The sequence below is a fragment of the Haliotis asinina genome, chromosome 9 (assembly GCF_037392515.1).
Source record: "Haliotis asinina isolate JCU_RB_2024 chromosome 9, JCU_Hal_asi_v2, whole genome shotgun sequence".
Classification (NCBI taxonomy): domain Eukaryota; kingdom Metazoa; phylum Mollusca; class Gastropoda; order Lepetellida; family Haliotidae; genus Haliotis; species Haliotis asinina.
Genome location: NC_090288.1, coordinates 51,313,770 through 51,338,448, shown reverse-complemented (window position 1 = coordinate 51,338,448; position 24,679 = coordinate 51,313,770). Strand labels below are relative to the sequence as shown.

Below are 24,679 nucleotides of genomic sequence, written 5' to 3'. Positions count from 1 at the left end.
GTGCTCCTAAAACAAATTACATCGAGACCATATCCCGCTAGTAACCGTCCTCAACACTGTGTTCCTATCAGATCGAGTACTCGCCTCCACCGCAGATCGATAATTACTCCCGCGTGAAGCAATGCTGTGCCCTCAGCTCATTTGTAAATACGTCTTCTTGGGATCGGCTGCATGTGTGAGATCCTCCTGGCACTTGTAAACTTAACAACCTGGGACATCATGGTCAACAAGATATACTGGATTATCAAAGTGTGGAGTGTTTGGCACATCTGTCTGTTTCAGTGGAGTTCCTGTGTAAAGTGTCCCATTCCTTGTAGTTGTAAAACGGGAACATTTGAGAAGGTAGCCAACTGCAGTGGGCTGGAAGTAACCTCTGAGGCTGTAGATACCCTGTTTACAGATCTACCCCCTCAGACAACGAATCTGTGAGTATACCTATATATACTGCCTGTCGATAAGAAGCATCTGGAACAATGTCATATATATCTGGTGTGTTCATACAGAGATAATATACAGATAGCAGTGTTTTCAGACATACCCTTCACAAAACGGATATTTTGGATACACCCTAACCGCCGTTTGTAACCTGTTAATAGTAGTTATAGGGAAAGTAATACAGGAATAAACGAAATGGATACACTGTCACTGTAACACTGTCATGTTATAAGTTGCAACTGCATTATTAAGAGGCAGGAATCATTCAGAGCTCAGAGACTTCATTTTGTTTAAGGAATAGTGTTAGGACCAGCGGACTGAATGTTCGAATCAACCAAATATGTCAGGTCAACCCTGATTAGATCACTTGTTTGTAGACTCTACAGAAACGTTGGCTTCACCAGAGATCTAAATGTCTATAAATGCTGTATGTTGAACAGAGTTAAATAACGTAGCTCTCTCATAGTGGTACGCGGTAACTCAACTATTGTCATATCATGCAGTTCTATCGATGTTTCTCCTTGTGGCATTTTAGAGGTTGGGTAGTACAATACTGTGCTAAGTTTATGAATACTAAATTCTTCACAATGGTAGAAGAATTTGTATCGAAAGGTCGCACTCACGAAAAAAAACGGAGTTGAAATAAAAACAAATGCTCAATATGTTATCAATGTTATACTTACTGCCGGCCGCCATAATGTTATGTTAATGTTTAAATCATTAAGTCACTCATTATTGTATCATCTTCCGCTGTCTCTCTTTCTTATAGTCACTGTGCTACATGGCTTCAATACTGTTAAAATTCAACTCACTAATTGTTATATAGTGTAGCTTTATCATTGTCATGAAACATGCTCTAATTGAAGTATGCTCACTGTAGCTATACCGATGAAATAACGTCCACATTAACTCACTTACTCATTGTTATTTTTGAAACTCATGGGCAGTGGGCTAGCCCAGTTGTAAGAGCGTTCGCTCGTCACACTGGAGGCCCGGGTTCGATTCCCAAAATGATTACAATGTGTGAAACTCATTTCTGGTGTCCCTCGCCGTGATATTGCTGAAATATTGCTAACATGGCATAAAACAGAACTCACTCACTCACTTACAACTCATACGGCTGAAAATATTACCTACTAGAACATAAGCCGGTTGTACGGCGCTGAATGTGTCATAAACATGTGTATTTGAATCGAAATTCTCAAAAGGTAAGCTATCCTGCCCTATAAGTGGGTCCTCACAATTCACATATGCAAATATAAATGACTTGTTCACCTATGACTTAGACATCTTAAACCCATCATCATATTTTGATAGGTTTGGGCAAGGAAGGGATAAAAAAATAACCATACACAAAATAGTGTGGTAGCACAGTGGTTAAAGCATTCGCTCGTCACGCTAAATACCCGGGTTCTATTCACCACATGGGTATAACGTACGAAGTCCATTTCTGATGTCTCCCACCGTAATATTGCTGAAATATTTCAAAAAGCAGAGTAAAACCAAACGCACTCACATCGAGCCGGTTATTCCACCTTTGTGATGTCACATTTGAGATGAGACAGGGTAACAATAAGGGTCGTTTTTATGCCATCTGTTGATAAGACGCTGGCTTGGGATCGATCCATCGCTCAGCGTGAGAACAATCTCTACCCTTGACCGCCGAGACGGTCTACAAGTGGCATCGATCAAAACATGCCCCCGAACCTCCTCTCAACATGAGGGGGTGGTATTCCTTTTTATAACCCTAAGTTCCCGTGTAAATGGGGAACAAGGAGTACAATTTCAGTAGAAATACTAATATTTTACATTGGGGGAAACACAAGGAGATATTCAAAGATGATGATAACAGTATCGGCATCAGTACTGAAACGTGAGTTAACAGAGAAATAACACAGCTAAAGTCTACTAGTCAACCATGTACTGAATTCTGGTGGTTTTAGGCATCGCATAAATGTTAGCAAGCAGACCTTTGTGCATCATTTCTTCACTGTACAGTTCTTTTCAGTTTTAACTGGAGCTGGCAAGCACATTGTAGTTGTCGAATGGCGTTTGTATTGGGTTGTGGGGTATCCCAGTGCAGAAAGCATTCGCTCGTCAAGACCGAAGAACCGGGTTGAGGGTAAGGCTTTCGTTCGTCAAACCCGAAGAACCTGGTCGTGGTTAAAGCATTCGCTCGTCACGTCGAATGCCCGGGTTCGATTCCCAACATTATTACAATGTGTGAAACCCGTTTCTGGTGTTCCTCGTGATATTGGTGGAATATTGCTAAAGGCGACATTAAACCATCCCCAAACACCGACTGTTATGTTACTCTATGGGCTTTCGCAGTTGTCAAATCCCCTTCACAAACGCTTCGCACGATTTGCACACATACAGGGAGTCAGGTGTCCATTATGTCTTCTGACTGAATGAGTCAGTTAACACCGCTTTGGCCAACATTTCATCTATACAACGGTACGTTAGTTTGAAGTGAAAGGAAAGTCAGAAGTGGTGAAAGTCAAGAAGGTTGAACAGTTTGGGGACATCCGGTCACTGGTTTGCTGCAGCTGGAGATTATGGTTTCCGACCTACGATCACTGGATCCTGTCACAGCGTAAAATGTCAGCAAAATCCCCTACAGTAATCACTCACAGGAAACTCATTCTTTGTTGAACAGATGCTCTCCCAATCTCCAGTTCTTGCCCGTGAAGATTTCGGTAAGAATTGATCTTCATCAAACCATGCTTGTCCTAAGACGTGGTCTAATGAGCCCGTGGCTAGTCAAAATCCAGCTAATGTCCAGAGTCACTGGCCCGACTGGCTGGTGGATTTTCATTGGTTAATTTTGCAAATATATCACTCTCTCCGACTTGTGAAGTTATAATGCACTTGTATATCATGCAAAAGTATGGGGTAATAAAAATGTCAGCATATTAGCAGTTTAATGATGAAACCCGTGACACGCCGACAATATCTTATTCTCTAGTGACTTATTTTGTGGTCTAATGTCTTTCAGGCAACGGAAACCCCACTGGCTAGAGGAATATGGAAACTATTTAGCACACTGTAGAGGGATCTGGTGGTCAGACTCTTATACATGTCATCATATCCCAGTTTCGTAGACCGATGCTTATGGTGCTGATTGCCTGATCAAACTTGATCATTCACAAACCACCACCGTATATCTGGAATATTCGATAGTAGTGTTACACAACGATCAAAGTATTGATTACAGTGTCTCTGCATGAAGACTGAAGATAGTACGGTCACATCATTATATCTTATAAAAAGCTAATTTCAAAGTTCAAACTAACGGGTTCCAAGATACTACGTGGAACATTGCACACACCACGTTGAAGTTCTAGTATACCATGTGGCAGTTTATAGAATCTATCTTGAAAAATGTGAATGTTTTGATTCTGCTAAAGGGTTGTTTGACGGTCTTTGAAGAGAGTAAGAAAATTTAATTTTACTCCGTTTCAACAATATTCCAACAATATCACGGCTGAAATGGGCTGTACCCTGGTGAGGAATCGAACCCGGCCCTTCGGCGTGACGAGCGAACGCTTTAACCCACAGTCCACAGTCCCACAGTCCCGACGCTCTTTGAAATCTCCGTCCAGAAACACTCTCAATTGTATCACAAATCTCGTGAAATGGAGACAGGAACGTCAAGGGATATTAGAATACTGCACACACAAAAAGGGATGTTGAGTGGAGGAAGCTGAAGACCCTCTTCATACTGTCTGGTCGGAGAGTCAATCTCTGTCACTCTCCGTGTAAATAGGAAACAGCTAGGAGGACGCCTACGTCTTGCTTAAACGTCTTCTCCGAGAATATCACGTCATTATAATCAGTGAGGAAGTCTTGCCGTAAAATCCTGTAACATTGTATTGGAGCCTGACTGTTGAAATATCTGCTGAAACGTGATCCGTGAAGATCCGGGATAGAATTGATCTTCAGCAGACCATCGAGATCGGGTGGTCAGACTCGCTGACTCGGTTGACGTATGTCATCGTATCCCAGTTACATCAATTGATGCACATGCTGGTGTTCACGATGTTGTCTAGTCAAGACTCGATTATTTACAGACCGCCACCATATAGCTGGAATATTGCTGACTGCGGCGTTAAACAACAACCAACCAACCAGCAAGAATGACACCAGCATATCCCAGTTGCGTTGATCGATGCTCGATTAGGACTCGACTATTTACAGACCGCCGTCATATAGCTTGCATTATTGCCCACTGCGGAGTTAAACAACAAACAAACAAACAATCAAAATCAGAGTTCCATGTGCTACTCTTACTACAAACAAAGTGGTTCTGTACCACGGGGAACAGGAAGCGTATTGTAGCCTTCTAGCACGTGAAGAAATGAATAATTCGTGCGCGCTACATCCATCAAAATCTGGATCAAACATGGACGTGATCCATTACAAATACGAAACTCGGTGTCGGCTAAATGGCGTGATATTTCCCAATTTACCGGTACCATCTGTCATTGGTGAAGATCTATATGTACATGCAAGTCTGTAATCGGAAAACAACTGTTCGCATAAAGAAACCGTTTTCTTTCTTTGGCAGCAAAAACAATCACTGTCGCGAATCAATGTTTACTGCTTCCGTGATCTGCATGTACGTCTGTCGATGATGTACCTATAACTGTCAGTGTAGTGTATGAGAAGCAGTACATGTGCTTACAAATGCTCTATCGATGATGAATATTGCTTGGAAAGAAACATCATAACTTCTTTGAGCGGCATCATGGAGTCAGTGAGTGAGTGAGTTTAGTTTTACGTCACAGACATGTTCCAGCTATGTGGTGGCGGTCAGTAAATAATGGAGTCTAGATCAGGCAATCTAGAGATCAACAGCATGAGCATCGATCTGCTGAACAGGGATACGATGACATGTGTAAACCGATTCAACGAGTCTCTTCCCGATCCTGTTAGTCGCCTGTTACGACAATCATAGTCGCCTTTTGGGGCAAGCGTGGGTTGTTGAAGACGTGTTCTACCCGAGTCTTCAAGGGTCGGCATTTTAGAAGTTGGGAAGTACAAAATAAAACAAACTTCAGGTACAAATACTGTCAGTTACATCTTTTTTCTATTGAGTGCTACGTTTCGCTGGAGATTCTTGTATCTTTGTCCTTGGCAGTTTTAAAGTTTGTTCTGTAAAGAGACACCCCATTCTAAATTCTCTAAAATCCGCGGTGTTGTATAGTGTGTCATGGCTCAGAAATAGGCAAGACTTCTAGTGCCAAAAAAAATAGATAAAAAGAGTTAATTCATATAATTTTTCCCCAGAGTGTATTTGATCGGATCATCAAATCCGGCTTATAATATTCTCTCGCGCTGATGTTTTATATAGAGGTAGCTGCATTATGAAGCCCATGGGAGTATCAGAATATACTCACTGCTTTATAAAAACAAAACTAAGACAAAGATTACAACCAAATGTAAATGTAACCACGACTTTTGAGCGTTTGACTTTATTTCAGCAGATTCTATGAACAATTTGAACCTAACAGATATATTTCCCCAATAACATCGAAGGAGTTTTGGAGCTTTCCGTTAAGTTTTTATATACTTAAAATCAGAAATTGAGACAAGTGTCTTCCATGCATGTAGCTGCGATCGTCCACCTCACAACAGGATCAGGTTTATCTGCTTATTGATATCCTCCAGGGGATTTCCGAAGCAAAATGACTAGAAAAAGCATACCGATGATCTTAGCAGCTGATTATACTCAAGCTTGGATGATTGCAACTCATGGTGGTATAGCTGTGTCACGCGGTACCACAGCAGTGTGAAACCAAGCGCTTGTTTGTCTGGTCTCTACTCATTGATGCATCGTAATGTTTTTGACATCATTATCTAAAATGAACTCCCAGAAGAGTTGAGGAACACGTTATATTAATGTTAAGATCATCTCCAAGGGAAATGACTGCTTGTAACAGGTACCACAGCAGTGTGACACCAAGCGCTTGTTTGTCTGGTCTCTTCTCATTGATGCATCGTAATGTTTTTGACATCATTATCTAAAATGAACTCCCAGAAGAGTTGAGGAACACGTTATATTAATGTTAAGATCATCTCCAAGGGAAATGACTGCTTGTAACAGCCTACCGCCTCAACACATCCGAAACGTTTTACGTTCACTATGACAGTCATCTGGGAGAATGGGTCATTCTTGATTGCATGAAAGGTCGTCAAATCACCGTGAGCTCTTAGTGTTTAAAAAATTTGCTGAACTTGATTCAGTCTGTGGTTTGCAGATTTCCTGCCACGTTTCTGCAAAACATAGCCAATCCATTCACTGTTCACTTGCGCCAGTCTATCGGTTTAAGTACCGTGTACATAAAGCGATTGCGGAAACTCGGACATCACGTGTTGCACCACCTGTAACGAAAGCACACTTTCTCGCCAGACGGCAATGTTGCTAAGAGACTATGAACTTTAAGAATCGCCGGTGGCTACATGTAATGTTTTCAGATGAGTCCAGATTCAGTCTAGACCTTCCAGACGTGTCCAGAGACAGCGTCACGTAAACGTCAACGCAAGGCAACAAGACAGGTTGGGAGATGGGCCTGTAATGATGCAGGGCGGAATCACCATGATCGCAAAAACGGTAGCCAATACTGTTCCCGGAAGGTCATACTGTCCTAGCCAGTTGCCGATACAACGTACTTACGCCATGTCGCTAACAATGAATCAAGAAACAGCACATATTACCCAGGATAACCTACGCTGCCTGTAAGGCGATGGAAGGTTAATAGTCATATGAAGGATCCCACCGGGTACCCATTTTCTGTTGAATAAACCGAGGCAATTTTGAACAAACTGATTTGAGACCACATGTAGCACCTGTGCGTCTTTTGGGGGAAGGACTGAAGTCCAAGATACTCTCAGGAGTCAGGAGCTGCTAAATACCATCACCGCTCCAAGAACATCCGAGAACTCTTATTTGTGACCTGAGCCTAACAGGACCACAGACCAGCACATGCACAAGTCGTGCACGCACCTAATTACTCCCGGCACGAAAAACACAAGAATGTCATGGTAACAATGTACCTTGATCTTCTCCACGATACACAGAGCAGGTCTGATCGAACGACGCCCACACATACGTCAAAGTCACAACTTCGTTAGGCAGGCGCTGGATAAGTTGCTAGGTGGTCAAAACTCTCACGAATTGTCGAGGGGTGACTGACCATGCCATCTGAAAACGAATGTTTGTCGAATCATTGGGACAGGACCCATTATTATTGATGAAATCAGGAACGTTTGCTACTTCACACCCTTCCTTTACTGGTTGTCACTTAGTTACACTTCCAACATGTCCTGTTGATTGTCATGACAACACGATTATGTTATTGCGTTTCTTTTCTATCCATTATTATAATTAATACATATTATCTTGTACGGTTTATCTATTGATATTCAAACTCACAGTGACTTTCAACTTGGGAGGGGTCATAACTTTCTACGGTTGAGTTAACGTTCCAACATCCTAACCTTCATCACTAATTATGGAAATCGAAAATGATATTGACCTGGAAATTTTTTTTTTCAATTTAGTCGTTTTGGGCATTGGTGCGCTACTTACACAATATTTTCGCATGTTTTTTTGTTGAAAATACTCCTGGTTTATCTTCAGGGGAAGCCGATAGTTTATATACGAAAGGCCTCAGTTGCTGGTATAGTGATGATTTTAGTGAGGGAATGAAGTATGTTTTTCACTGCTTTTAGTAATAGTCTAATAACGTGTCGAATCGAACCCGGGCCGTCGGTGTGACGAGAGAACGCTTTAACAACTAGGCTACACCCAAACCCCCCATGTGGGTGTTGACTGAAACCTATGTCGGAGGTACTTGGTTTAAATCCATCGGTCTTGGCATGTTGCTGTAAGTGCGAGATTGTGTTTTTAACAGATATTGAATCGACTGATAACACCACCATGCGAGGGTATCAGTCTGGAGTATCCATTTATCTTAAGCTCCATCTGTTATTTTTCTTGAGATGTGCCATGACAAACGATGTATTTCTTAAAACTGCATGTACAGTTAATGATGAGTGTCTGATTGTCTGGCCAATATGCTGTAAGTGCCCATGGGATCCCTTGTATGGTGATCTACCTTCAGTTGTTGACGATCTATAGCCTATTTTTATATTGTGTTGTCACTATAGCTAAATTGTTTTCGATTTAATTACTAGGCTTACATGTATATCTGTGATATTCTAGTTATTTTATTGTCCTTCGATGACAGGGTTGTATAATCTATCTTTTATTATTGTTAATCTGTATATTGTTTTACTCACGATATGGCTGAAATATTGCCAAAGTGACTTAAATCACTCACTCACTCACTCACTCAATATATGGTCCTTGCAATATGGTCCTTGCACAACTTGTACAATTCGAACACTTACTCTGCATTTATTTGCCAGCGAAAAATATCCATGTCACAATAGATTTTGTCTATTACCATCTGAGTACAAACGAAAAATGGTTCTTTGGACACCCGTGTATCTTATACAACAGCGCTGACCGCCAACCTGTCTTACATTACAGTCTCTAAGTGTTTGTTTGAGTGTTCCGTGCTTTCTTCCCATCATACTGGGTATGTGACAACCTTTCTAAAATCAGATCGGTTTGAAATTTGGAGAAAGAAGTGTGTCCATACATATATTTCTTTCGTAATGCCTGGACCACGGCCCGTCTTCCGCAATCTGATGTAGCTTAGTGCCCGCGGTCCAACAGAGAGCAGGATTCAAAGATATCATATCAGGAATGACGTTTGAGGTTTCTTCAACTTCCCTTCAAACACATGCTCAATTACCGCTGTATCGCAGGCAAAACCTCTCCGTGTTCTCTCAAAGAACACCACCTCTTCACATCACATACTGTTCACGGCATGTCCAGGTTTAATAAAGCTGCAGATTTTAATCAAGAGAAAGGTTAATGTCTGCAGATTCCATCCACAAGAAATCAGTCATGAAACAAAATCAAAGGCTACCTGTTCAATTTGTCCGCCATTTTGCATTTCTCTGTCTTTTGACATTTTGAAGTTATCCTAAATATATAAAAAATGTTACAGGTATTCTTTCAATGCAGAATGATTTTTTATACAGAAGGTATATATTTCATTTAATGAAGGATGAATGATTTAGACGTATAGGCGATGGGGCCATTCGATCGATAATGGCAGGGATTTCGATGCTGATGTGGCTTCTCCGGGGATGTCATTCACAAAGGATGGCTGGTTGTTTTACGCCGCACTCAACTATACCCCAGGTATCTGAAAATAGTCAGTCTGGCGTAGTGATCAACAGCTCGAGCATCAATCTACGAAATTGGGAGACGATGACATGTGTGAACCAAGTCAATGAGCCATCGTTATTGAATTTGTATCCATTATGGACTAATATTGGCGTTCTTATGATGTAATTTTAATATCATTTTGAAATGATAGAATACGGTACCGCTATTTTGTGTTTGTGTTTGCGTTTGTGACTGAATGGACTCTTGTGGATTGAAGTCGTACTCAATCTGTGAATCTGTGAATGTCAGCATATTAATGTGCTCTTCATTTCCGTAAGGCATATATGGGATCTGCATCACAAAAATGAAATTAGATGATTGGATTGATCCAATACCCATGGTCTTCATTACAAACATCATCAATTTGATTTTTGCCTATTTTACATGATCCAATTTAGAAATGAAAAACCAAATATATTACGGAAACTGAACTCAGTATTAATAGAATGAAGGACAAGATGCATCAATGAGACGATGGATACAGAATATGTGATCAAAAAATCTAACCTGGGAGGAAAAACAAGCCGGCTACAAAGGAAATTAGGTATTTCCATTACCTTAGCAAGAAACTACATTACTACATTTAATGAGAATATAACGACTTGATAAGGTCAATGATTTCTAATGAAAAAAGTGACCCAATTATATAATTATTTTGCATGGTTAGCAACGCAGTTACAAACCTGGGTTGTTATTTATGAAACCCCAAATTCTGATTGATAGTGTGTAAACACATGCTCACTTCGTCCTGTGGTTTCCGTCAATCGATCAAATTTCACTGACGTTGAAACCCTTCATTGTTGCCGTTATGCCAGGTGAAAGGAAACAGCGGGTGATTGCTCGGTGACTTATGAATTTGTTAAAACATCCTCATCATGCTCAGTATGTTCTTACAAACAACAATCTAGACAGACACCTCAAGTCAATCATTAAAAGACGTTTGGTGCGGCTTTTTAGTTTTGCGATCACTACATATGAGTGAGTGTTTTTAAGAGTTTAAGGCACATCGACAATGCTTCAACATCGTGACTTCCAACAAGTTACAATAAATAAAGGTAAATTAAAAAAGAAACAGTTTATCACACATCTAATATAAACCAAGTAATTAAGTACATATTAACTAGATATGACAATACAATATACAAACAAGCCATGTAATGCCTGCAACTGAAGTTAGATCACCATGCTAGGAACCTTGGAGATTTACAGAACTGTTGCTTCCTGCATAAACCCTACCTTGATTTACACCATCCTCTCAGCTGTTAGGATTTAGACATGTTATCCCGTATTGACATAGCAGCAGGTTTAAATTTAGTATGAATGTATTAGGGTTTATGTACCCTCTCATGAGGATAATAATTTTACAATACTTAAACCCGTTTTATGGGTATAGCTACTAACAATCTCAGTAACTAATCTAAACTACCAATCATAAAATATTTATCTGTTTTCAAACCACACGTCATTTTCATCTTCAAATTGGATAAGTAAATGAAAATTAACAGTACAGAATGATCCAAATACTTATCCCTTGTGATGGAAAAATCAATAGTATTTTACGGTTAGCATTGCGTATGATGCTATGGTAACTAACATTAATTTAGAGACTATCCATCACAAGAAACTTGTTCATCAGACTTATAAAATCCATTACACTGCCGCAACGTGCATCCTACTTTTGGGATTACACATCGTCTCTCTCCCATTCTGAGGACGCAATGGTCTGAGAGGTATACAGAGTCATCCTTCGTCAGCCTATGGTCTGGGTATGGAAAGAAAGGCCGATGTACAAACAGATGACACGCACTCTTGAACATCAAAGGCCCTTCGCAATTGCAGTAAGATGGGTTTTTGTAGTGAAAGCGAACATCATATACATGTCAAACTGCCTCATCTCGGTTATGAGATCAAAGAATGTGTTTCATGTCCAAACGATGGTGGAGATATGTACATGCATGTACATGCCGATGGGATCTGGTGTAATCAACTATTCTGGGTCTACTTTGGTGTATTTTCGTAAATCTGTAAACATTATCTGAATCAAAAGTCACATGACAGAATCGGTTTACCCCGACCGAAGCCCATTGCCGACATCTGTACACCTCACAAGACGCTACAGTATTTATATTCGACAGTATTAAACAGTGTCTCTGTGTTTGGGATTTCCTTCTGTAATAGTGAGTGAGTATGGTTTTACGCCGCTTTTGCAATACTTCAACACTTTCACGACTGGGGATACCCGAAATGAGCTAACAAACAGTGAACATGTGGCGTTATATACTGTATATATAAATTAAGCATAAAACCCTTTCCATCAAACGAATGAGTAACGTCTTTAAATCTTACACTGAAAGATATATTCCCAGTGAGCTGTTTAATGTGGGGGAAATCCCAAAGTGAGGCTGTTGTACGATGCTGACTAATCATACATTGAGTTATCGCTGTAAATAAAAGCAAAATCATTAATAACCATGAGATATTTAGGCTACAATAACCCATTCAGGCTATTCCAACGGGTTTTCGCAAAAAGGTGACCCTTAAAGGTGAACGTATAATTCTATTCACAAATACGTGCTAAAACAGGTCAGGTCTTAACCTGAATTTGAAACACAGGAACATGCTGAACAAGGTAAATTTCAATCGAACATCATCTTTGCTGTCAAATTTGGAAATGACATTCACGCGTCTACCATATAAAGTTTTCACAGCTTTACTGTTGAATGTGTCAACAGAAAATTCTAGTGCTGCTAGAATATTGTTCTGCAAAATGGAACAACTGACTCTTAGAATTGGCCTCTCAATCATTTCTATACGATGTCAGACAATCAATATACATGTACCTGACAATCCGAGCAGAAATTCCGATTCGTATGCATGAAGAAACTGACGAGAAAGACGGGACAAACAGTTGATGCCAATGAGAATGTCCACTATTTGCATCAACGTCCACTACATTTCTGAACAGATAGTACACGTGTTCCTATATTTATTTCCAGAATTTCACTCAGTACGATACATTCTTTGGTAGGAAACCTGGAAAAGAATAAAGGAACACTTGTACTCTCATGTGTTCTCTTATTCGTTTCCATAACTATATTTGCATTGGATAGATACCCTGGTTAATGGTCCATGGAACAAGCGTTTCCTTCAATTTATCGTGTGGAACGGTGGGATATATAGAGGTTCTGGTATACTGAAACCTTAACTTTGTGGTTTATCGTTTAAAAAGTACAAAAATATAGAAAATATTTTAGAAATGCAATACAGAACGAATATTTGTCGACATTTGAGTGGTAATTCTTTGAATTATGGGAGACTAAACCTAATGAGATTATATGCAATTAGTGTTGATCATCTATTTTATAGCTGAGAGTGTCTTGGACTTAAGCACATGTAAGAGGTGTGCCCTAGCCTTCAAAATTGCCTCTGTTCAACTGTCAGTGAGTGGGTACCCGAAGGTATGAGATAGCCATAACTACTGACCTTGTAGCATCTCACAGGCATGTCATGACGTTAGCGTTTTGAGAGAAGAAAACACGAGCATGGATGTTAGTGCAATATACGTGCACATATCAACTGAATATACTTACCACATGTTGGCATTATTCAACACTAAGTTCTTTGGCAGTGATGCAGTGATGTATATAGGTGATGGTTTTGTTATTTGGTGCGGGATTGATAAGAACGGGTATACTCCATATCGGGTTTTCCTTTTTCAGTTTGTGAATTCCACCAAGACGCGAACTACTTAAACCTAGTCTGGAAGACATTATTCAAAGTTTATTCAATTATTTAAACAGGAACCGCATTTGCATAACTGACAAAGATGATTACTGCCAACAATTTAGAAGTCACCTGTGATTACATGGTTAGCAAGTGGGAGACAGTATGAGATGAGTCTTGGCAGCGGCAAGTAATGGAATTCAGAAAGAGATGCTACGTCGAAATTGTACAATACATTTCTATAATTGGACAATTAGGATGAACTAGGAAACGATAACTGCTGACGCTCCGGAAGTGACTTGAAACCTAATTATGAAAATGTTGCGAAAAATGTGTATTTTAAAGCTCTATTCCCTTGTTTTATGACCGAGCAGACAGGTAGTGGAAGGTATTTCTGGTTTGAGACAGCGCGTTCATTTATCCTTCAGTTCTTATTTTATGGATAAATGTACGAAATGTCTTGTCGAATCCAAACCTCGTTAATGCTCATGATGTTAATCACTGGATTGTCTCGTCCAGACTCGATTATTTAGAAACCGCCGGAATATAAGAAATGTGGCGTCAAACAACCAATCGTGTGTTCATCCGAACAACACATCCTGTTAACAGGCTGGCGGAATACTACATGAAATTGCACACTGGAATCACTACTTTTTGACATGAGCCTATATTGCAGGACACGGTACAGGTAAATTAAACATAAATGGTCAAAGAAAAAGGGCGAGACTGTCGGGGTGTGACAGGTGTTTGTCTGTCGTTATTATTCACATTGATATTGATCATTTTGGCTGTATAAACCCATTCAGATATGTGTCGTTCTGTGAGACTTACGGTAGATCACTGGGTTCCAGTTGCAGATACCACTGTAGTACCTGCCAATGTGCAGTCAGGGTATATCTCATCGTAATACCCCCTGGTCTGGAGACCATACATATGGACGGATCGCGCAAACGCTCCATCGAAAAGGTCACCGAGAAACATGACTCTTCACGTGCGGGCAGACCACGTTCACTTAACCACGTGGAACACTGTCGAAACGGTCAGTGTTCTGTACAGGTTTGGTCGAGTTAGGTGACGTCACGATTGTACCATTAGCTTGTCCAGGTAGGATGTAGGATAGTTAATTAGAATTTAAACAGTAACCGATAGCTAGCTGTAACAGAGCAGCAATCTTGGAATACCAACAGAAAGCATAGAAAATAGAATTTAAAGGTTTCACATTAAGTTTCTTACCCATTATAAGAGATTCACGTTTAGTTCCTCATGTTTGTTGTTATAGTTCATCCATTTATAGCCAAGAGAAGTAGTTCCCTAAGTAGTACGCTTCGACTCAACTTTTCAATTCCACTGCGCAACACCACCAATGACTAGACTTACAATGTATGTGTGCCTGTGTGCATTTATGTCAATTTTGGTCAAAACAGTATTCAGATAGTGGCATTCATGCAGGCAGTGGGGTAGCCTAGTGGTTCAAGCGTCTTCTCACGTCGCTCGTCGCGTCGAAAGCCTGGGTTCAAATACCCGCTTGGGTACAATGTATGAACCACATCCTGCTCCCTCGCCGTGATGCTGCTTGAATATTGGTAAAAGTGACGGAAAACCATACTCACTCACTCACTCACTCATGTTTGTGTTCTTGTACTGACTAATCCTTCAAATCACCTTCCTTTCTCAAAGTGATATATCTATGCGTCATTGTTGATACAAATCATGTAGTCCATTTGCAGGAGTGACGTCGCACATCCATTTAGCTTTATCTTGCTTTGATTTGTCATCATTAAGTCTGGGCTTAACCAGACAAAAGTAACAAAACGCATTTACTCCGGTATTTAGGTTTTTTTTAGAAAATACACTTTTTTCTTTTTTTTTTAAGTTTGGATTACTCAGGAGAATAAAAACGGTTAATCAGTTCCTTGACAACGAAGCAGTACGAAAGCGTTGTTTCCTAATGACGTTCAAGACAAGTCCCCGAGTTTGCAAAGGCTCATGTGAAGTTGATATGGTGAGAAATTGAGTCGCCGTGTCTTTTCAGACAGTCGAAATTTTGTTCGCGCACGTTGCTTCTGATTATCATCCATTGAGCTCTAACACCGTCAAGTAACTCCAGTTGCTACAGACAACGTAAACAATAACTATTGGTTTAATGTTCGCATAGAATCTTCAAAGTACACAACAGTACAGCCTAGTATACAATTAAAACCGATATTCATTTCCCAGCATGCAATCTTCCGATGGGTCACAAACACGTGACGAAAACACAAACAGAAACCGTTACCCTGCGGACACTCAGACAACCAACCTGCGGCATGAGAAACAAAGCAAGTCAATAACTTATTCCAAAATCAAATATACTTAACTTACTGGGAATGTCCACGGATGTTTTGCATTTGTGCTTTCCAGAGTTGATTGTTGTATGGAGACAAAGAAGACTGATAATGTCGGTGTGGTTAAATAGGTACTATACACTATTGATGTATTGTGTAAGGTTATGGAAGTGTTAGTAACTATTATTCCAAGCATCAGGGTGAAGTGAATCGACATATACCATTATATATGGAAACCGTTTATCGACAAATGTCGTCTTGTAAAAGAGTTTTTGATTTTTGGGTAGGAATCCTTTTCTTTTTCTTTTATTTCGTCACGGCCTTGCCAGATTGTGGAGACGGACGTAATGCACGTGGTAATCACGGTGTCGAGTGCAGTTTTTGTTTGGGTAAATGAGCTGGCGAAATTAGAGTTTTTTGAGCATATCACAGTGTGAAGTTCAATACTTTATTTTGGGAAATGAGCTAGGGGAAATTTAGTATTTTTAGCTTTAAGCAGGAACTCAGTTTTAGTTTTCGAAAGTATTTCAGCCTCCGACCCACCAACTGCCCACCATACTTTACTGCGGTCATATTAGTGATGTCTTGTCGTCTAAAATGAAACCTTTTTATAAAATCATCTAATTCTATATCTTTTGAGAACATGGAACATTTCTAGCACTGTTTGTGTCGAAAAAGAGGTTAAATCGATATATGTCTGTGTCCTCAGGAAATTTAGAGGATCCGTTGTAGTCAATCTTCGTAAATGGTGTTATTTTGGTGTTAACGATGTTAAATACATCATAATACATTTAAGGGCGTTACCGATTTGTTGTGCTTGAAGATAGCTTCATGATGATACTGAAAAGGTTATTTAGCACGTGATGTTCTTCTAGTGTATTTTTAAGTTCAAAATGGGCGGTGGGGTAGCCCAGTGGTTAAAGCGTTCACTCGTCATGCCAAAGCCCTGGTTTCATTCCCCGCAGGGGTACAAAGCGTGAAGCCCATTTTTGGTGATATTGCGGGAATATTGCTGGAATATTGTTGAAAGCGGCGTAAAACTAAATTAGCTTACAAACTTTAATTCAAATATAGTCTTTATGCTTGGTGTTATTTACAGTTATTGTATCCAATGTATCTGAGTGAATGAGTGAGTTTAGTTTTACGACGCACTCATCAATATTCCAGCTATATGGCGGAGGTCTGTACATAATCGAATCTGGACCAGACAATCCAGTGATCAACAACATGAGCATCGATCTGTGCAATTGGGAACCGATGACATGTGTCAACCAAGTCAGCGAGCCTGACCACCCGATCCCGTTAGTCGCCCCTTACGACAAGCTCAGTGGTCTTTTTATGGCAAGCATTGGGTTGCTGAAGGCCTATTCTACACTGGGACCTTCACGGATCTCCAATGTATCTAACCATATCTAACTGTGGCAATGGTGACATGAACCCATTGCACTCACTCACCCGCGATTAGTTGAACTAATGCCCCCTAAAACAATTTAAACTCACTTATTCAAATGCTAAAGAAGTTACTTGCACGGTGTGGTTCCGGATCCAAGACTTGCAGGCAATACAGCACCACTGGAGATTTAGCCGAGGGTGTAATGGTCAATAACAGTCTTGATGCTATGTAAGGTTTATTTATTCCTTCAAGAAGAAAGTCATTTACTTTGACCAGCTCTGGGTCATGTCGATCCTGTGTATACTCTAAGTTATCACATCGTGTCCAGGGAAATAGTAAGGTTGTATTACACAACCTTACTCGGGACTGATAAAACCCCGTATTTCCCTCGACACGATGTGATAACTTATAGTATACACAGGATCGACGAGGGACTGATAAAACCCCGTATTTCCCGAGACACAATGTGATAACGCATTTATCTAGCTGAATGTTTTCACTAAATCAAAACAAAACAACACGCATCGAATCGACTTGCTGCCTTGTTGACACCACCTGATCGTTTGACCTCAATGCACCGCACGTTACTAAAGGCTTGTCGATGCACGCTTTTCTCACTTCGCGTCGTCACCGAGGCGTAGCGGGGTGATATGACTTCGCAGCGGGAGTATACGACTTTTATACTCCCGCTGGCGGATGAATGTACATGATATTTTATCAGTCACGTGAACCAATCAAAACTCGACATTCTTACATGAGGCTAGATAATAATAGTTACCAATACCAATGGTTTTACCGTTTAGATGCTACGGCTCTCACGTCAGTGATAGAGAAAAGTATTATTTCGGACTATCATCTGTCGGGTCAAAATATAATTAATTAGAAAGGACGCCGGGTGTTTCGCACGTCAGTCACACAAGTTGATAAAACGCGATTGTCAGTTTTTCTGTCATGTGGTTTTAGCATGTAAACAATCCAAGTTTGACAACTTTATTTTTTGAAAAAATATTCTGCAGCTAAGTCAGTTATGGACCACCTAATACGTTGACATGATAACGCCGTCGCCAATTGCTTTGCAACTATAGTAGGGCGTGGAGTCATCTTATGGGTAACAGCCCCACCTTGTCAGCTTGCTGACGGGGTTGGTTTTTGTTATAGGATATTTATAGAGCGCACATATCCACACAACTAGAACACGACCAAGGTGCTGGAGTGTTCCCTTGATAATGGATGGCATTCTCTTAACCAGCTCAACTCCCTGGGGAGTATTCACCTCATGCGGCCTGTCAAGCGTAACGAGTTATACCATAGCCTAATTCTCACAAGGCACCCGTTTGCAGCTAGGTGGACTGGGACACATAGTCCAAGTATTTTGACCAATGACTAGGTATTTTGACCCGCATCTAGATGTCTGCACGTGTTCGTGTGTCCACCATGTGGTCAGATACCATCGTGTGTGTGTGTGTGTGTGTGTTTGTGTGTGTGTGTGTCTCTGTGTGTGTCTTTGTGTGTGTGTATTTGTGTGTGTCTTTGTGTGTGTGTCTTTCTGTGCTTCAAGTGCACAGGGTTGTGTAGTGCGGGTACTTCCCTGAATGCCGTCAGGTATTGTCTAAGGCAGGCAAATCAACGAACCGTGCTGATCCTTAGACAGTTGGGAATTATTGGGGACATCTCTTTATCTTAGGTCAGCGAAATTCAGAAATTCCTGAAGTGATCGAGAGCTTGTCATAATGTATTGTAACGATCATTGTATTGTGTCAGTTGCTCTGCTAGAATAAAATGCCAAATGGTTTTTTTCCATACTCGATTTGTCATTTTTTGCATGTTCAATCAATGGATGGTGATATTATGTATGTTGTAATATTGTCAGTCAGAATATATATTTTTCACATCTACTACTGAAATTTATTTTGTCATTTTCTTGAGTGATACATGTAGCACCTTGTAAACTGTACATGGATAGTTGAAACAACAACGGATTCCTGTGAGTATGCCGGCATTCCGGGAATAAACTGTGTACTACGCGCACTTGTGGTTGTGACACTGCAAGAGCCTGCAAGCAGTTTTAGCTGCAAGGTTTTTACGCCCGGTCACAAGTGGAGATCCATCCAACTTCCGCTTACTTGTTAAATTCTTTGATCATGAGGACATGACGTCGGATCAAAAGGTCCCTGCACTGGCCTTTACGCAACTAAAAGCAAAAACTTGGGCTTACTTCTCCAGAGTCAATGCCGGGATTATATAGTCTGGTTCATAATTATTGAGAATTTTTCTTCTTACTTTGAGCTATCCTAACACCTCAACTGATTCACTGATACTTAAAAGTAATGGTATAAGGGAGGTAACTCATCTTGGCCTACTGAGTATAGTACAATTAGAGTTACCTCCCCTGAATTTGTAGCAGACGTCATTTTCCTCAGCACTGTCAACAATGTCTGCTGAAGATAAAAGAAGGTTGATTTTTGAGTTGTGTAATCAAGGAATAGATGATGTAAATACATTGGCAGAGAGAACAGGAACTCCTCTTTCTACTGTGTATAGGATTAGGAGGAATTTTAAAGAGGGAAAGGATTTTGGGCACCAGAAAGGAGCAGGGAGACCCAGAAAATTGGACTTCTCAGATCGCGTCCGGCTGGGAATTTTAGCGTCTAAAAAGCAAAGGGCAAGCATCTCCAACATCAGGTATGAAATGATAGAAAGGGGATCAACAGTTGTATCAAAATCTACAGTTAGAAGAAATTTGATTGATCTTGGATGGAAGAAAAAGACTGGAATTCCTTCTCCTCTCATGAAACAAGAACATAAAGACAGGCGTGTTGAGTGGTGTTTGGCACATGAAAACTTTGACTGGGAAAATGTGATTTTTACTGATGAAAGCTCAATATGGGTATGTCCCAATAATGTGAAAATATGGACAAAGTCTGCGTCAGAACCGTTGTATCGACGACCTAAATACAGCCCAAAGTTTCATGTATGGGGATGGATATCCTTATTAGGAACGACCCCGCTGTGTGTGTTTGAGGGAAATCCGACAAGTCAACGCTACACTAACATATTAGATAATTTTCTCCTTCCAAGTGCACATGTGTTTTATGGAAATGACTGGATTTTGCAGCAAGATAATGATCCTAAACACACCGCAAAACATGCCAAGCAGTGGTTTCAGGAGAAACATGTGACTGCATTACCATTTCCTGCGTATAGTCCTGACTTAAATCCCATTGAGAACATTTGGGGGATGATGAAAGAATGTGTGAATCAAAAGGGGTTGACAAAAATTAAAGACATGAAGAGAGAAGTGGTCCGATACTGGGACAGCATAACTCACGAGACACTAACCTCTCTGATAGGAAGTATGCCTACCCGTCTTAGACTGTGCCGTGAAGCTCAAGGAGACTTGATAAAATATTAAATTGTTACCTACACATCATGAATAGGTCAGTTCACTTTCACAATACATTCAATTTTATCTGATTTGTTCTCGTTTAATAATATGAAATGCTTTAGCTATTCTCAATTATTTTGAACCATACTGTAAGTAGCAAGAAACGCATCAGTTGTAGTTTGGAACTGAGCGTACGAAGAACCTCTGGAACTTCGGTCTACCAGAACACGTCTCATATAAAGTAAAAAATGATTAACGCCAGAGGATGTCCATATCGTACCCCCAGTTGCCCCATTGGCGTGCCGTCGTGACTGTCAGCGATCTCCTTTGTGTCATTCATGTACATTCGGGTGAAATACAAGCTGTATTATTAATAAAGCAGTGTTTATCACTAGCTTCACAGCTTAATATGGTAACGAAGTCTAACGCTGGGCAGACCGGTTTGTATTCTGTTTACAACTCCGGTGCTAATGGTGCTTCTGTCAGCAGAGAACCAAGGACACTGAACATTTGGACATTTTAACATCTCCTGCCAAAGATGTGCACATCGATTTACAATTTCTTGAAAACCGATCCGTCGTTTTCCCCTGAGCAATTGAGAACATGAACAAGAAGACACCATCTAAAGCAATTTGTGTGATAACGATATTCTATGCAAAAAACGAAACGCATATGCGATTTGTATTTTGAAAAAAAAATATATTAATTACCTACTGCGTTCAAACAATAGCCATAATCTTTAACAAAAGTGTTGATAACATGATTTTACACAACTACACAAGTACAAAATCGATTTTACCTGAAAAAGTTGATTTTTCATGTTGTTTCATTTCTCATATTGCTGACCACTGAATTGTTTGGTTCAGACTCGAATGTTTACAAACCGCCGCCATATGGCTGCAATATTGCTGAGTGCGGCGTAAAACTAAACTCACTCACTCACTAACTCACTCGTTTTGATGGAGTCCCATGGTCAAATCACTACACCACGTCTTGACTCTGCGACAAAGAACATCGCCATTGAAAGAATGCAGGCTAGAGATTACCAGTCTTCTGTTGCCAGCAACATATCACGACTTGCAGCTCGTTGCAACCAAACAGGTATAACAAATGACCGTCCCCGTACAGGCAGACCTCGAGTTAACAATGCAGCCCAAGATCGGTACACCCGGGCACTGCATTAGCGTGATCGTACAGCCACGGGTGAGAGCACAGCAGCCACGGTGCCTGAACTTCGGAGGATATCCTGTCATACTGTACGGAACAGGTTGAAAGAGACTGGTCCGGGTCATCCGGGTCGCGCTATGTCGTCTCAATCGCCCTCAACGTCACTGTTATCTACAAGTATCCACTTGGATGTAAAGACATTACCTTCTTCTAAAAACTAGTGTAAAATTTCATGCATTAAAGTCTATTTGTGGACGAGTTATACATGTTTGAAAATATATTTTCGCAACAGATTTCTCGTCTGTGCGTTTCTCTTTTGGGGGGGATAGTATGCATAGCCAGGTCTCTAACACCATTCACATCCGCTGATGCTAAAAGGAGATGAAGAATGCTTGATTCATTAACGATTTGAAAAATTAAATATGGAAAAAATAGTATAGTATAAATGTACTGTGGTCATAACAAACTCATACGAACACTAATTTTAGATCGTCATATGTGTACTTTGTGATAAGCATTAAACTAAAGTGAGAATCCATAAACAGTTCGTTTTAGCCGATAGTTCGTTGTAGGCGTTTTCGTAATAAACGCAGCCCAGTGTATCGACATCATTTTAAACTAGTCTTTTAAATAACTTCAAAGTACAAAGTTAATTCTGTGTCGAAAAATATGCCACGTGTCAGTGTGAACAATGAGGTTAACAGGTCTTCCTACCATCTCAGCGTGTTCCAAAGTCGTTAATGCACGAGCTGATTGTTCACAACGACAGTGACACCAGTTATGACATTGCTGTGTGGACATAATTCAGAGCAAGCGGCAACATGGCGTGGAGGAGGAAGCTGACCCGTCTGGTCATAAATCAAACTGACAGGCTCCGCTGATATTCCTGAATAACTAGACTCGTGACAGTCAGAATCCTACAATCGACTCCGCGTTTAGCAGAGATTACGCATGGATTCGGATTCCATGTAATCCACGCAGACGCAGTTGGAGACTGGCTAAAACTGATATAGTGATATATATTATCTGTATCTTCATCTGATGGGTGGTAGGGGTAGTCTAGTGGTTAAAGCATTCACTCGCCACGCTGATTACCCAGGTTCGATTCCCCACATGGGTACAAAATGTGAACCCCAGTTCTAGTGTCCCCCTGCCGTGGTATTGCTGGAATATTGCTAAAAGAGGTGTAAAACTCTTCTCTCGCCTGATGTTGCAATGAAATGCCAGTGGACCAGCCTAAACACCGAGCAAGCATATTTCATGTCTGCTCCAGTGTTGGATTTGCGAATATACATGAAAAGAATCGTTAGAGAAAATACAACGTAGCTCATGTAACTGCTACACTGACTGTTGAATTGTCAGTAACTATGAAACCGATTCATGCTGTTTTAGAAAGGGGCATTTACATATTCCTGTCAAATAACGCGTGTATATTATCACATGGCCTTTACAGGACTGTTATCTTTAAGACGGGAAAATGTCAACATTGTTAGATTGAATATCTACACACACACATATACATACCATCTTTTTACTGTTCTTTTGACCTTTTTCCGAAACCATTGTGTGTTAAGAAGTGTGGATTTGACATTTTCAGATAACCATACAATTAATCATTAAATACATAAAAGATATGGACAAAACCTTAAGGATTATCAACTTTTTTATTCAGATGATGCGACGTTGCGATACATACTCTTGTATCGTCGCCAATCATCTACTGTCTGACCCTCCAACTTCTAAACATGCGTGTAAAGAAGTAAATAAATTATAATAACTTTTTTCTCGTTTCAGGTACATCTACGACATGGACATCGAAGGGTTTCCCGTACATCAAAGGTTATCGTCTCCTTCACTGAGAACACTGTGAGTAACTTTTAGGATTGTTTTGTTACTGATCTCACACGCTGTGATCGCAAGATCTGATTGTGCAAAAGTTGTGTGCTCGAGAACTACATTAAGGTGTTGTTAACATCACTCATTGGGGCTCGGATCACGTACAGAACACAACTGGGAATTTATACAAACGTTCTTTCCAGGTTTCAACATGATCCGGATATTGTTAGGTGGATAACGATTTTCTTAATGCCACTATCCTTTGCCCATAAAAATACATTTCCTAAAATTCTACCATTGGAAGATTTACCTTGTTCACAGATCCACAACTGCATCTTGATATCAATTATTTTTTTAAATGTATTTTGAGATAGCATTGATTTGATTTTGCGATATCCACCTGCACCTGGTTTCTTACTTCATCTCTTCACGCCGAAGACCTGGGTTCGATTACCCACGTGGGTACAATGCGTGAAGCCCATTTTCTGGTGTCCCCCGCCATGATATTGCTGGAATATTGCTAAAAGGCGGCGTAAAACTAAACTCACTCACTCTTACTTTATCAAATAAATATTTGTTTCAATCAAGCTATCATTCTATGTGTCCGTGTTTTCGACCCTTGAATATCTGGGTTGTAATTGATCTCCAGTAACCCATGCTTGTTTTAAGATGTGGCAAAACGGGTCGGGTGGTCAAGATCAAGATCAAGATGGTTTATTGCACATAAGGCCTCTGGCCCGTATACATAGTGTCGGGTGGTCAGGCTTGGTTGACACATGTCATCGTATCTCAGTTCCGTAGATTGATGCTCATGCTGTTGACCACAGGATTGCCTGACTGTACACGATTATTTACAGACCGCCGTCGTATTGATGGAATACTGCTCAGTGAAAAGTAAACTCACTTACTCACTCACTCCATGTCACTCACTCATTGAATTATGACACATAGTGCATTATGATATGTTTTCCTTTTAAAATCCTAGCACAGTAAGATATATATTTTTATAATCTGACATCGTTTGAAAATTCCACAAAAATAATAAAATTTGGAGTTCGCTTTCTGAAGATGTTTCGTAAAAGAAGTGAATATTTCTTTCACAAACG

General features: G+C 40.3%; 1 protein-coding gene across 1 annotated transcript in view; it reads left to right on the top strand.

Moving 5' to 3' along the window:
• Positions 1–219: 219 nt before the first annotated feature.
• LOC137297013 (uncharacterized) overlaps positions 220–24,679 on the top strand; it is a 145,290-nt gene continuing 120,830 nt past the window's right edge. Inside the window, exons 1-2 of the mRNA XM_067828958.1 lie at positions 220–425; positions 23,532–23,603. Coding sequence (XP_067685059.1) covers positions 220–425; positions 23,532–23,603 — 278 coding nt within the window. The remainder of the gene's footprint in view (positions 426–23,531; positions 23,604–24,679) is intronic.